This window comes from Corvus brachyrhynchos, unplaced genomic scaffold, assembly GCF_000691975.1.
Source record: "Corvus brachyrhynchos isolate BGI_N302 unplaced genomic scaffold, ASM69197v1 scaffold83, whole genome shotgun sequence".
In the NCBI taxonomy this organism is placed as follows: domain Eukaryota; kingdom Metazoa; phylum Chordata; class Aves; order Passeriformes; family Corvidae; genus Corvus; species Corvus brachyrhynchos.
The window spans coordinates 7,780,612-7,796,118 of record NW_008238464.1 but is presented as its reverse complement, the minus strand read 5'-3'; the positions used below and the strand labels follow the sequence as shown (position 1 = coordinate 7,796,118).

The 15,507-nt window shown below is 37.9% G+C and overlaps 1 protein-coding gene across 5 annotated transcripts in view; it reads left to right on the top strand.

The window, feature by feature from the left end:
• The window catches only part of ARHGEF7 (Rho guanine nucleotide exchange factor 7), a 73,605-nt gene that overhangs the window by 11,610 nt on the left and 46,488 nt on the right, over window positions 1-15,507 (top strand). For 3 of the 5 annotated variants that reach the window (XM_017737055.1, XM_008635869.2, XM_017737056.1), the window contains exons 5-7: window positions 5,812-5,900; window positions 12,437-12,531; window positions 12,801-12,896. In XM_017737055.1, the coding sequence (XP_017592544.1) occupies window positions 5,812-5,900; window positions 12,437-12,531; window positions 12,801-12,896 (280 nt within the window). Of the gene's footprint in view, window positions 1-5,811; window positions 5,901-9,921; window positions 10,154-11,978; window positions 11,982-12,436; window positions 12,532-12,800; window positions 12,897-15,507 lie in introns of those variants that run through there. The other 2 variants (XM_017737059.1, XM_017737057.1) reach the window with 2 other exon arrangements.

The window sequence follows — 15,507 nt, the reverse complement described above, 5'->3', positions numbered from 1 at the left end:
TAAAGTGTTCTAGCATTAAGAGTATGATTCTACCCATCTGTCTTCTCTGAAATGTAGCTGAAAATACTGCAAATAGTTAGAAATTCTGTTCAGGATGATGCATTATATGGAGAGCTCCCAGGACATGCCTAAATAAGCTCCTGGGTTTGACTTAATTAAATCCCCTCAGTCTGCTGAAACCTGACTTCTACAAATTGAGTAAAAGAAGAAATGAGTGAAGTTATTTATGCATGTGTGTTTTTGTTTTAATTCTCACAAACTTTGTAGGCATTAGATGTTTAGATAAATGGATTTTTGCTCTAAATGAAAATCCTCTAGTGTAAAAAAATGGTAGATATGTAATCTTAGCTTGTAGGGTGGCTCTGAAGTTAGATATTCCAGGAAGGAAAGAGAAAGATGTGTAGGAATGGAACTGCCTTTACCCACATTGATTTCTTAAAGATTTTAGAGGAAAAGTAAACTGCATTACATAAATTACACAAGCAGAGGATATCACATGATAGAGGTATTTCACAGTAGTTGTGCCCTGGTTGTAACTTGTTTGTTTAGCTGTGCCAGAGTGATTAGAGTTAGCACACAATGCTAATACATGAGGTGAGATGCGAATGGTTGTAGGACACACACTGAGACTATTGAGCAAAGCACAGCATTTAGTTTTCTTAGGCTGCACAATAACTCTTTTGGGGGAAAATGAATTTGGTTGAGATGAAAAACTGGTTTTGTTTTGCTTTTGAGTGTATGTTTATTCTGTCCCCCTCCCTAATCCAAGGGGAAAAAGCGGATTTGTTTAAAGTTGTGATAGTTATGATCAAACATGTAAATATAAAAAGAAAAGTGTTTTCTATTCAAGTATGTGCCTATACTGTGAGCTTCAAAAAAAAATAGTCCATTTCTCTCTCCCTCCCCCCTGTGCCTATGCTTCCACTTCCATTTTCAAACCCTGTAACATCTTACCTTTGATCGCTAGTCAGGAAGTACTTCGAAATGAAAGGATTTTGTTTTCATCCTGTTCTACTGTTACATGTGACAGAGGGTAAAAGATTAATAATGTGTAAACTTGTTAAAATATTTGACAGCATGGCCTTATTGAGGTTTTTTTTGCTTAAATAAAATGGAGCAGGAGGGGGTGAAGATGTAGGTGGTGTCTTGTCCATTACACTGCTGCTTCTGTCTCACATGGTAGTTAGACAGATTTGGAGACCTACTTTTGAGGGTTCCCTTGCAATGAAGAGTGGTTAGCCAGAATGGGATGCACTTACTTAGCTACTGTCAGATGTTAATCAGATTTTTGAAAAAAAAAAAATCACATGATCAGTTGCTGAGTTTTAGCCAAGCATAATCCCTTTAAATGGCATGAGATTATGCAGGAGGGAATATAGCTTTGTAAAAACTACATTTGATACGTCACAAACTTCATTCTAATTCTTTGCAGAAGTTAACATATCGTTACTGCCCTAGCCTCTGTTACGCTTTCTTGACAGTTGTTAGTATCAGGCCCAGTGCAAATTACAGTGATAGTGTTTCTTTTGGTTTGATGTTAAAAAAACAAAATCAGTGTGGGGAAAAGGTCAGAATATAGTGGAGGAGTAGAGTGTCAGCTGTTTCCATCCTGTGGTGTGTGAGGGAAGGAGAGACTACACTTTTAGAGGAGTAGAGTGTCAGCTGTTTCCATCCTGTGGCGTGTGAGGGAAGGAGAGATTACACTTTTAGCTTTGGAAAAAAAAAAAAAAGGAAAGGAAAAAATAACTAAAACCCTATTAAGAATGTTAGTTTTTCTCTCTCCAACCACATACACTCAGAGGAGTATTTTGTTCTCTTGTCAAGTGTAACTCTACAGGCGTAAATAAAACAGAGGTTGGGACCAGTGAATGCTCTTGGAGCAGAAGCATTGGTAGTGTCCATATTGCAGTGTGGAGCCCTGCAGCAGTGCCTGAGCCATCTTGAGAACTGGGAATGAGTTCAGGTCTGCCCTCCTGATGCTGGACTTGAACTGATTACTCTAGGAAAATGGAGCTTGCTTGTAGCGCTTCACTGATAGGGACCACATAGCTTTTGGTATCCCTGTTGGCACATCTTTCCTCCGCTAATGTAGGATGAAATAGCCCAAATCAGATATTTTTATCTTTATCTAGATTACGCACCACAGCGTAGTAATCGCAGAAACATGCAAGGTGTTCTTGTAGCAGTAGGGTCAAAGTGCTCTATTAAAGTATGTTCTGAAGGGAATTAATACTTTATGGAGTAGCATGAAGTAGAGTGTTGCCTGAAAATGAATATGGCATAAACTGAAGACATGACAGAGAGAGAATGTGGGAATGTCAAGTAATTTGAAGGCGTGTAAGATAAAATAGAAAGAAACAAAATATTGGGAAGGATTGGGTAAATTGTCTTTTTACAGCCAGTTAGTAGACATTTGTAAAGAATAAGATAACTTCATTTTAGGGAGTTTGTGGCATCTTATGTACACTTAGGGAAAGGTTATAGAAGCAGTTGCTTCCACTGAGGATAATTATTTGCTGGAAGAATAATGTTAAAAAGCCTGTGCTACCCTCATTCTCCACCCAAAGATGATCTGTTTAGTGAACTCTACCTGGTTTATCACTAGCCACTGGACACATCAATGCATTATCAAGTGTAGCTGAGGGCAGTTGAATGCAATGCTTCACTCATGAGAGAAATGGACAGTGGTAACTTAGCTCTTGGTTTCAGTCACCAGCGGGATACCATCTCTTCCCGTACTTGAGCAGATGCCTGTTTGCTTTGGATTTGATCATTTGCTGAGCCATGTTGGTTGTGCTTTCAGTGCTAATATAAGGGATACACATTGTGACTGGGGAGATGGGAAAACCTTCTGTGTGGGAAAAGCTGGTGTCTGGCTCAGGTCGCTCTCTTCCAGTGCTTTGAGAAACAGAGCTTCTATGGAGTGCTAGGGTTCTGGTGATGTTTCAGAAACCTATGGACTTTATAGACATAAAGACATAGTGTGCTGAATGGGGGTGGCACCTCCTTGAAATGTTTAATGAAATATGCTCTGTTTGCAAAAGTACTCTAATGTTCTATTACCAAGGATAATAAATGACACTTAATTTAGCATAAACAAAGAAAGTGAGTTCTTATGTGCAAGATCAGGATTTTCTTCTGTGTAATGCATTGTGCAATAAGCTAATTGCAACAAGACTGTTTCTTATTCCTCCTTATGCAGCAAGGCACTGCTTGGAGGCAGAATACCAGACATGATAGACAGCTGGACTAATTTGCTGTGTCTCATTCTGTGTTTCTACAGTAGAGATGGCCTTTACATTTTAAAAGCTAAATGTTGATTATCACTGTTCAGGCAAAATGATATGAATGTGTGATTCTTTTTTTCTGTCCTGTCTTTGAATTTGGACATGTACATGTCTTTGATGGATAACTGAATCAGCTGAGCAGCTGGCAATATAAATGACTCTACATTTCAGCAAAAAAATCTCCCACTTTCTTCAGCAGCTTAAGGGAAGAGAGGTATTTTTGCACCCTTTAAGGTAACAAAGATCCAGAATTCTGTGATCAGCCAACTTAGCAATGATCAGACATCTGTATTATGATAAACTCAGTGACAAGTATTTACTTTTATCCTTAAATGACTCTGGTTTCTCCTTTCATGCTTTTTGGCACATGATAATAAACCTTTAGATATTTAGTGAACCTGAAGGTCACTATAAATTGTATGGTAAGTCCAAGAGCTTCCACAGAGAATGAAAGCAAATTACCAAGTTTGTGAGAATGACATAATTTTCATCATTCAGTACAAAGAAAAAAAATTTAATTGTCCCATAAAGAGTAGTATTAGAGATGAATATATAAATGAGTAGCCATACATACGATATGATTTTAGGTTCTTTCACATTGAGTGTTTGATGGCAAATCTGCTGGAGTTTACAGCTTCGTTCTAAGGGGGTGGGAGGAGTCTTGTCATTTGGAATTACTCTGCTGTATAGCAGAGCACGTATGTACTGCAGGGCTGGTGGCTGAGTGCATTAGTGTTCCCAGCTGGATAACTGCTGGGTCTAATAATTTTTGTGCTGTCTGTCAGCTTAGAGCTGATGTGGGGTGGGTAGGCAGGGGATATTAACCAGAAGGTTTTTACTGTCATCCCTGAATGTGTAAGGAAAATTTTTTTTTTTTTTTTTGCTCATGTTTGGTAGTTTTAAGACTAGATTTTATTTTTAGATTTGCTTCTTTGAGGGGAGTTTCAGTGCAATACAGAGCAAATCCCCTGAAAGATACTTGCATTTGTGTGCTCCTGGGGCCTGAGCTGCTGTTCAGGGGCTGTTAGCTAAAGCCTCTGTCCCACTGGCCTGCCAGGCTGTCCTGGTACTGGAGGTGAAAGGGTGACCTGCACCTGGAGTCAGCTCGCTTGGGATGGCATCATTCATGGGCTGCAGCTGGGCAGCCTGAGGAAGCACTTAATTGCTCAGGAGAGGCTGGTATCACCGGGAGTGTTCTGCTTATGACCGTGCTTCCCTGGTCAGCTCTGTGGTCCATGGGAATTTTCCATAGCTGGCCCTTAGCTTGGCTTACTGGGCTTCTCCTGGAGAGGTGTTTGAGGGTTGCATAATTTATTCTTAGCCTGGGGTATCAGGTAAACTAGAGTTAAATTATTCATATATCTTTATTAAAATGTGTTTGGGACAGGAGCTTGCTTTTAAAATAAATTAAGAACCTTCAGTAGGTATGTTTTGATGATGCTTTTTTGGTTTTGTTTGGTGCAGTTCAGCTGACAATTTGCTGGTTTGTAGTTTGGATGCAAATTACTCAAATGCTTATTTGACATTTGCATATTAGACAAGCCTGATTATTTAAAAAACAAAGAAAAATAAACCAACTAAAACATAATGTCTTGATAAACATAGACTCACATACATTCTCAGTTGGTTGAGTGCACAGTCAAGTGTGAGAGATCAAGAAGAGATGCTGTAAATCTTGCTGTTTCTTCAGGATGCAGCATGTTGCTTTTGATTTTCTCTCGTGTTTGCTCCTCTGTGATTGACTTAGAGGAGTGGTAGTGGTGGGAGGGAAGACTTTAGGAGTGTGTTTTCCCTGCCTCTCTGTTCTGGGCTGGCACTTGGGTAACTCTCGGGACTGGTGTTTTGATCTTGCAGATTAATGTTGTCCTTCTAGGAAGAGCATGCATTACTGAGGGATAGATTCCCTATGGGATTATAGGAAGGATTTATCATTATGAAGAACCCTGTTCTCAAGTGCATAAGCATTTTTATTCCATACTTCATTAATAGCAAAAGAGAGTTTGTTTTAAAAGATTATTTTCTAGGCATAAGGTAAGTCACTGATAAAGTGTTTTGAATCTCTGTTTCAAGACTGAATGTAATGTCTCATCTCTGGAATGTTCAGCTTTTAATTGGTCACTTGCTTTCACAGAGTTAATTAAATTGATATTGATACTACTTTTGTTTGAAAGTGCATATATAGTTTGGAAATGCCTGCTGATTTTTTTTTTTTTTTTTCAATTGCAGTCTATGACAATATTTTATTTTTAAAAAATAATTTTGGAAAAGCAGATTTTATTAACTGACTTTCTGGTTCCAGGAAAAAGAATGGGAGTTTTACTACTTGCCTTCACTGGGGCAGAGTTTCATTTGTTGTGAACATATTGAGTCTTTACCATTAATTTCAAGTACAGTTACGTATGTTTCTCAGTGAAGCACCATTTCCGCGGTATCTTATTAGAAATACTTTAAAGCAGTTTGTTTGACCTCTAGTGTAGAGCTGTGAAATTGCACCCCATTGACCCGAAAATATCTTATATTTCAGAAAAACCAGTCTCCCCCAAATCAGGTACGTTGAAGAGTCCACCTAAAGGCTTTGATACATCTGCAATTAACAAAAGTTATTACAATGTGGTGAGTGATCATTTTTTCCTCCATGTGAGCTGTTATATACAGTAGAATGCCATTTTATTAAATGCTCTTATCTGCATTAAAAAAAGGCAGTCTTGCCAGGAAGTCTCAAAACTAGATAGGGGTATTGGTGGATTCTCATATAAACAAGATCATTATTAGTTTAATAGAATATCACACATGTGGATTCTTAAACATGGTGCAAAATTATTGTCTAAAGTAAGTGAATGATTGGCATTTATGTAATATTATGCTCATTTTACTTGTTTTGCTAGTTGTTAATTTCGCTTTTCTCTCCCATCCCTTACATGTGCCATCAATGTTCCCCAGTCTCTATAAATTACTGAAGTTCTGCTGTGTTAAAATGATTAAGAATATCTTAGTCCTTTTTGTTGAATAAGAGATTGTTTCAAAATGTTCAATTTTCTTCCTTTGTATTTATGCTTGTAAATCAACTCTGTTGCTAACTTAAGGAACCTCTCTCCCTTACACGGGTGGATAGATTTCACAGCAAGGCAGTACAGCCAGAGTGTGCCTTTAACACACCCCCAAGAATTCTTAACCAGGAATTCTAGCACTCAGACCTCTTTAGTAGATGCATGTAAGAAACATGTCCAGCTTTAAGTGTGTTGGAACCACGTTGGGAATCGTTTATTTGAGTAGATCATTGGGAAGCAAAAAAGCTTCTTACTGTTTTTGTTAAGCACTGCTCCCTGCTGGTGTAAAACCAAACCACAACCTTTCTTTCCCTTTTCTTTCAAGCAGCTGTCATGGGTTTTCATTTTATATATCAGTTTTTAAAAAGCATCATAAAGTATAATTTTCTGCTTTCATCTTCTGTGGTTGTGGCATGAATAGCACCTGGAAGAACAGAGGTGTTTTGTCTATAATCCCTAATTGAAAGCTATGAAGCAACCTCCTGCTCCTCCATCAGGCTTGGTTCCTGCCTCTGCCAGTAGTTGCAATTCTGTGGTGAAGGGAGGGCTGCAGTTTTTTGGCTACTGCATCCCACAACTGCTAGCCACAATGGAAAGCACCTGTGCAGGCACACCCTTCTTTCAAACTGCAGGAAGTAATGGTCTCACTGTGGGATACCCAGTGACAAAACAGTGGATTGGTTTCATTTATATTTTTTTCACTGTATCTATTTTATAGTCTTTTATTTTTCTGAAGCTGTTGTAGTGTATAGAAGCAAATTGTTGTTTTGATGTTCAGACATGATTTTCAATGCAAGTAAACTGAAGTGAATGCAGGACAGGACAGGATTTAGTTCCTTCACCTGGTAGGAGACTGGTCTTTCTTACGCTTAATCTGTATCTATATTGAATTTTTAATCAAAATAGATTGGCAGCTATCTTGAACATCAGTCCTTTAGATTTGGGGGTTTGGTTTAATTAATTTATTTATTTACTTATATAAAGTAATTGGTAAATACATGCCTCTTTTACAATTTTATATTAATTTTTTCCTCATAGATCTTAGCACGATGAAAAGTAAAAGTTTCAGCTGTTTAGTTTGGACTTAGCTAAAGCTTCAGTTTGACTCTGACCAAAATGAATTGAATCTTGTGGTGGCATGTTTTACTTTGTAAGAGTAACATCGGCAATTTGAGAGGTGATAGTATACTTCAGTGAAAATTATGGAAAGTAAATGTTGAATTTGTTCAGGCACCTAAGCTATAATATACCCTACAATTTTGAAATATCACCTTTAGTTTGTGATTTTTATAATTGTTCCCTGGATAACCTGTTAAAATCGTGGAGGCTCAAGCTACTATACTTTGGGAAATACAGCTTTAGGTAGCTTTTAAAGTAGTTTAATTAAAAAACAAACAGAAAACCACCAAACCCTAGTGACCATCATATACCTACTCCTAGAATTAGTTTATTGTTCATCTTGCTTAGGTGCAGCTTTCTTGGTGCACTTAACCTGTTATAATGAGATGCCAACTGTTTTGACTGCTAGTTACTTACTAACTGTTGATGACATTGCAGGGGGTGAAAATGACCAGTTCATAATAATATGCAGATATGTTGTAAGACCCTAGAGTGCTGTTCTTAAGTCTGTCTGCAATGAATTGGATAATTGCCTTGTTTTCACATTTTTCAACAGTGTGGCAAATACCCCTACTTTTTTTTTAACTCGCCGTTTCATTCTTCTGGTTTAGAAAATGAGAGGCTGTGCTGTAGCGTGCCCATTGTTTCAGAGAAGTAAGACAGTAATGCTGTGTCTGAAAACTAAATTAGACATGTTGACATTTAGATTTTCTTGGAATACATTGTGTGCTTCTGATGGCAATATGTCTATAAAATATTTTCAATTATTATTAAATATGTATGATTTTTAATGTTTTACATGTAGATAGGACAAACAGCAAACCTGTTCACTGAAGTGAAACCTCAGTTTAACCTCTGAGTTGAGTTTTTGTTTTCTGTCTTAATACATAAGCTGCAGACATGAGACTTCCCTGTGCTATATGACATCAGTCTGTACTGATAATAAAATTGAGGAAAAAGCAGAAGAGCTCCAAAAAAACTTTTGGCAACTGGTAGCTGAAAGGATGTAGCTCGAGCGAAGGAGTAAATGTTAAAAATCTGTGTTAAAGGCTCTCTTGACAAACCAAGCTTGAAATTGTGACTGGTACTCTGGCACCACATAATATTTTTGAGTTGTGGCTGTCCCCACATGGGGATGTGTTGAGACCCTATAACCCTCGTGGGTATTTATTGCTGTTTCCCCTAGGGAGCGTTTTGGGCAGGCAGCACCTCAGGGTACATCTGATGAACTGAGGACAAAATCAAAGGCAGTTCAGAAAGTGGTAGGAGAGGTTCCCTTTCTGGGAGGAGGGCTGGCATAGGCCAAGGGAAGGGTGCTTAATGTGAGGAGGAGACTGCTTTCCCTTCTTTCCTCTGCTCTTTGCCCCCTTATAAACATGTTCTTTGTTACTGTGGATTCACAGCTCCTTCTGGAGTTTGTGAGACATATCACATGCCTTCTAGTCTCAGTGTGCTTAATTAATTGCTCCTTGTACTACGTGTTGCTGAGAAGACAGACATTTGTTATATATGTACATTTGGCCTGGTTCAGGAATTCAGGTTAGTAGAGAATGCAGAGGTTTTGTCCTACATAAAATGGCACAAATCTACAGTAGTGTGTAATATGAACCAGACTCGTGATGAAGCTTTTTAATGTAGAAGTAATTTAGTAGCCTGTTACTGAAGAAGTGGGTGTATTGTTGCATGTTATTCCCTGAAGACAGAGCAGGCAATACTCTGAGTTTTATTTTTACTTGAGATCCCTTGAGAATTTATAACTTTGTATCCAAAATAAAATTAGGTTCTCTCCATTTACAGTTGCTTTGAGATTAGGTAGCTGTTCTAAAAGCAGGTGAAGAAATAGGGAAATTTCTCCACAGTTACAAGTATTTGGATGACCTTGTTTCCTTTTAAGTATTTGAGAAGTAGTGGAAAATAAACTCTCCTTTTGAGGCCGTGCTTTTAAAGTTGGATCAATTTGTCTACTGAAGTTCATGTAAGTTTCTGAGGACCCTCAAGATATGGTATACTTGTGCAGTGCTTTACACTGCCCCCTCAAAGGCTTGTTTTAAGGAGTTCATTGTGCAAATTCTCGTGATCCAGGAAAATTACATACTGATCACCATTTTGCTCAACTGTGTGATATTTTGGTTGACTGCCATACTACTATGATAAAATATGAATGTGCTACAGGATCATACCCAAGTGTATCTCTGAACTCTGCCTTTTCTCCCATTGATTTGGAAGGCGATAATCTTCATGTGGGTCATTTTAAATCCATTTTTGGGTAGTAGTTATGGCCTTAAGGAGATGGCTGAGGTTTTGTGTGACAGAATAGTTAACCATGCTTGAATTTTCCACGCCATGTGATTGAGAGAGCTGGTGCTGTATGAGCTCAGTTGTCTGTGCCTGCCATTCATCAGTGTTACGGACTGCAAAAGCTGCCACTTCAATGCTGCTCTTTTGGTCCTCGGTCGTATCTGTGCAAATGTTGTGGTGGAGTTGTGGAAACAAGGTCTTCGAGGTCTCATGGGGTTGTGCAGCAGCCAGAATGTGCAGAGAGCAGGAAAGGGAAGAAAGGTGATTATTGGATCATGCGGATGAGATGTGGATATGAGGAATGTAAGGGATTTCTGGTGCCAAAATACCGAATTGCAGTACTGACTACTTGTCACTTCAAAGCACAGTCCAAGAGTTTAATCATCGTAGCTTCTCAGTGAGGTAGGTAAGTCAAGCTGGAATAATGCAAGATATCACAGAAATTATGTTTTAGAGCTATGTAAGCAAGGTTATTCTTTAAAAAATATATTCAAAGTGGAAAAAAGAAAGTTGTATGCAGTGGAAACTGTACTTGTAAAAAGAAAGGGTGATAGATTTAATGTGTTCTGGGCACTGTTTAAACTCCATATATCTCGAGTACTGTATAGCACTGTGAACTACTGGAATAGTAGTAAGTAGTAGTAAGTGCATCTGGTACTCTGCACAGGTTTCGTAGCATAGTTTTATTTACAGTGACATTAATTTTCCTCTTTCCACTAATTGTCAGGTTGCTAATTCTAGTTTTTTAAGGTTTCTTCTTATTACCTCCCCCTGCCCTTAAGTCTTTTTCTTCCAATCCCATGCTTTCCATATGGCAAAGAAAATCCTCAAAGAAAAATCCAAACCAGCGCAAGGAAAATAATGAAGTGTGTCCAACATGAAACTAGTTTTATTTCAAGCTTTTCAGACAGCTGTTTATAGCACAGAATGGAAGTAGTCTTTGAGAAAATGGGGCAGTGGTGCAGTCTTTCAAGATCTCTAGCAAATTTGTTGATTTTTATCTTTCAGTATCTTTTAATACTGTTTAGTTCTTCATCAGGACACTGTGGTTTTGTCCCTGACTTTCAGTCTCCTTTTCCCTACTAATTTTTCCTGCCACTGTAATGACTTTGGGCTGGGAGATTTTTGTGGAAAAAACCATATTGAAAAAGATTGGTCTTGCACTTAGTTTTGAACCTCATGGATCCCAAGTACTTTTATATTACCATTTGAACGATTTGCTTTCTCTGTTTTATATATACAAAAGAGAATATGGGGGTTAGTTAATACTATGATTGGCAGAGATATTTTATTTCCCTGGTCTAAACAGTCAGAAAAACCCCTTAGCTTTTTTAAAATGTGTGCTCATATTGTACTTTATGCTGTAATTTCCTAGTTAGTAGCCATAACTTTCCCTGTGACATTCTTCTGTCACAGTGTTTAGCAGAGAATGGAGACATTTTAATCTTCAGTTCAGGATTCAGACTTGCAACAAAAGAATGAACTCAAAAATGGTTTCTCTCTCTCTCTCCCCAAATGAATAGAAGCATTCAAGGAATAAGCAGAATCAATGACACCAATGAAAGGAGCAGTGAATTCTTCATTGACATACTGAACTATTTAAAGTTATTTCATCAGGTTTGCATTTAGGAATGAATGGCTTTTTTTCCTTCCTAAGAAAGAGTATTGACTACAACAGTGAATAATGCACTCAATTACAGTTGTTCCTATAAATGCTGAAATGAGATATTGCTGTAGGCTTGACAAATATGGCATGTAACAAAATGAGGTTTGTGGTGTGGCTTATGACCAGTGAATAGCAATAAGTTTTTGAAGTTCAGCTCTGTTCACTGAACTGCATTTAATTCTGATGATTCTCTTGCTAAATAACTTTTTGGAGGCAAAAAATAATTTGCCTTCTAAGAGCGGAGTAGAACCTGATGTGATTATATTGGAGGATATCCTAAAGCAGGTTCCCAAGAGATGGCCCAGTAAAATATTTTCCTGTACGTACCTGGGGTTATTCTAGTTGTTTGATTTATATTCAACCAAAACCCAAGTGTGTGCTGTATTTTATAAATACCAGGTTTTGCATCAATCTATTGTAATTTTCTTATGGTAGTGTACTCCCAGTGTGAAGTTAGGCAGCACTATTTAAAAAGAACGTAATAGTGCTAATTGTGTTGGTAAATGAAATTGGAAATGACTTGATCTTTGTAAATCTGTTAATATTCAAGTGTTCTAGCAGGTTGTTTAGTGCATCTAAACACTCCACTAGCAGCATTAGTTGTAATGTGTTGTAATTGAGCCTGAGAAAATGATGCTGTTCGTTTCCCTCACAACTTCTATTGTGCTTTACCATCCTCTGATCTGTGACTGTTCTGAACTACATAGGAGGAATAATTACCCCTGGCTTTGGAAGAAAGCTCTGTGTAATTCAAATTTTGCAATAAAATGTGTAGTGACTGTTAGCTTACCTTTTTTTTTTTGTGTATGGCTAAAGGATGGCTCATCATGTGTGTAGTGTTTATTTTCCCTGTGAATTTCATAGATATATAGTATTCAGTGATTTCTTGCTGGTATTTGCATTTTTAATGTAGGGACTCTCATTTAAGTTTTTCTCATGCTAAATAAATTTTAGTATGCTTTAAAACTGGTATTGATATATCTTAAAAAGTACCAATTAGCAATTGTCATTTATTGTAGGTGCTACAAAATATACTAGAAACAGAAAATGAATATGCTAAGGAGCTACAAACAATGCTTTCAAACTACCTGCGACCATTACAAGCCAGTGAAAAGTATGTGAGTTTTAAATTAAGCTTGAGATTTCTCATATATTGGGGAGGGTTAACATGGTCAAAATGTCAATGTCAGTGTGAATTTACCTCTGTGGACTGTGTGATTCTTGAGGCAGGGTTTACTTTTATTCAGTTTTCTTGCTGACTGAAGGAGTCTGGTCCTTGATCTAAGAGCCAGCAAGCATTTTCTTTTCATGCAATAGATAGTATTAATGCACAGTTAGTCAATAGCTGCAAACCTAAACATGTTTTATTTGCTTTGGCTCCAGGTTAACCTTGACAAATACTTCATACTTAATGGGAAACCTGGAAGAAATAAGTTCTTTCCAGCAAATGCTTGTACAGTCTTTAGAAGAATGCACCAAGTAAGTACCATGCATACTGGATAGAGTAAAATTCTAACATGCAAATATCTTCTATTACTTTACTTGTTGCATCTTTTGTTGGGCATAGATTTTTTTTTTCTCTCACTTCAAGAGTTGTTGCCAGAGCAGTACAGTAATAGATGTTTGGGGAATATATTGATTGTTTGTACAGATATATATTGGCCCTAGTATGCAATTGCAAAGGTAGAAATTTTGATACAGTTTAAAAGAAATTATGAATTTTCATGATGCAGTTCCATATGATGCAGTTCCATACCAGTAGGGAAGTGGTGGTTTTGGTTTTGGGGGCATGAATTTTAAGTATTTGCTTCAAAGTAAGAGAATGAAAAAAAGAGTAGAGGAACCTTATGTGATGGTGGAACAGTGGAGAAGGAGGTAAGTGACTTGGATGAGGGACACTGTAAGAGAATGCTTGTGCTTGGTATTCTTCTGGCCTGAACAAAGGTGGTTATCAAAGTGTGCTGGAAGAGGTCTGCAGGACAGGCAGAAAGAGCAACCTGAATTAAATAGAACCTCTCAATTCTTGTCCTGTACCATATAGGAAGTGTGGAGCACAGAAAGAAGGGGATGAAGACACTTGTCCTCCTTCCATAATTTAGGCTGAAGTGATAATTTGGTATTTTTCAGCTTGTTACCTCAGCACTTGGGTGTGTAAGAAAGAAGGTGACCATATTGCATTTGGGTTGTCCTAACAATTTCCTGAAATTCCCCTGAAAGTGTAATTTATGTTCCTAACCTCAGCTGTGTAATTTTCCTTGCCTATATTTTAGTTTTGTCTGCTCACATGGTGAGCTAAGGCAACTTCCTAATCCAAATTTTCTTGGTTTCTGCCAAGTTATTAATTTGAATTGCTACTGAGGGCTTAGACAAGTTTCAGTTTGCTGTGAGAACAAATTACTGTCTTGGATGGAGGAGAAAATACCTCTTTTGGCAACAGTGAGCTTTAGATCACCTCAAGTATGTCTTGTTTTGACCTCTCCCTTTTCTCCCCTGAGCTGCTCTGTATGAAGAAGCAGCCTGGGCATGAAGAAGTATAAGCTGCATCTCCACTAGGCAGGAACATATGCCTGTTATGGTTGCTGACTTCAGATCCCATGCCCTCCTACCACCTGCCTTCTGTCCCTCTCTCCTGCCTCTAAACAACTTAGACCAGAGAGAGGGGAAGGGAGGATGGGGTGTAGTTCAGATGGCAATTCAGCAGTGTAATGGAAACATTTTTGAAGTGGTCTGTCTCTCATGCTGTGAGAAAGAATGATATTCATTCTGGCAAGTTTGACTTGATCAGTTAAATGTCTAAATCTCTGTCCATTTGTCAACATACTCAAATGTTTCCTTTTTTTTCTTGTCACTGCTCTTTGTTGTCTTATTTGCTTTTTACCATGATTTTGTTTCTTGGTGTCAGAAGTTAGGGAAATTAAGTACTTTGCGTGGAACAGACTGTCGTCTTTTAAAACTTTTTTTTAAGGTGGCCTTAAAAATGAGAGGAGAAGAGTATATACCTTTAAACAAATATTAATGCAAACTTCTTTTTAACCTGGAGTGTCAGTTAATGTGATATCACTGTGGAGCTTCAAGCTCAGAAAGCTCCATTAATAACTCTGCTTGGCTCTCTTAAAGCACCTTTTCATAGTGTCCTTTATTTCTTCTTTTTGCTAAGTGAAATGTTGCTGTGTAATAAACTAGGAACATACTGGATACTGGTAGGTAGGCAGAGAAAGTGATGCCCTAAAATTACTGAAGCATTATTGCAAACATTTTGTCTTATTTTCATTTCATAAATATGCTCATCATGCCGAGTTGTATTTTCAGTTTAATTTTCATCATAGCACATTAACTTGAGCCTACAGCATCCTTCTGTTTGGAATCTAATCCATCATGTAGAAGAATGCTTGCTCTGCTGTGTTGTGTGGGTTTTTTTTTTTTTTTTTTTTTTGGTCATTTTGCCATGGTTTTTTGGCTGGTGAACCTGTTCTGTAAACAGACTAGCTCCAGGGCTGAAAATAGATTTATCACTTTATTTTATTTTTGGCAGAGAGTTTATAGTTCCATTATTGAGGCACTTCATATTGCAGCATCCAGTGTGGTGTTTTATTCTAACTTGACATGTCAGAATGACCAAATGCTGTTGTCCTGCCAATTGTAATGCTGCCAGCCTGCCTTGCTTGACAAATTCCTTTTCTTGGGCATGAAAGTTGAATGCTTTTTGAATTCCACACCCACCTTGAGACAGTTTGTCATTTGAGTTTTCTCTTTAACAGATCCTGGTATGTACTTCAGTGGCAGAAGCTTTCCTATGCTTTCCTCCTTTTTGCCTGCACCACTTTGGCTTATTTAATCCTTGTGGTGTTAAACTTTTTGGGTTTTTTTTTTTTCAGAACATATGTCATCGTAGTGGGTTCTTTGTGTGTTTCAGGGGAAAAAGTTGTTTGGATATGGTTTGGGTTTAGTTGTGTGCCACCCTCTCACCCTGCCCACAGCCTTGAAGGTCTTCTGGTTCATTGCTAAAGGTTTGTCCTCTTTGAACTTGTCCAGGTTGGGGTTATTTCCACCTTTGTAACTTCTCTTCTTAGTTTACCAAACGGAAGTGGCA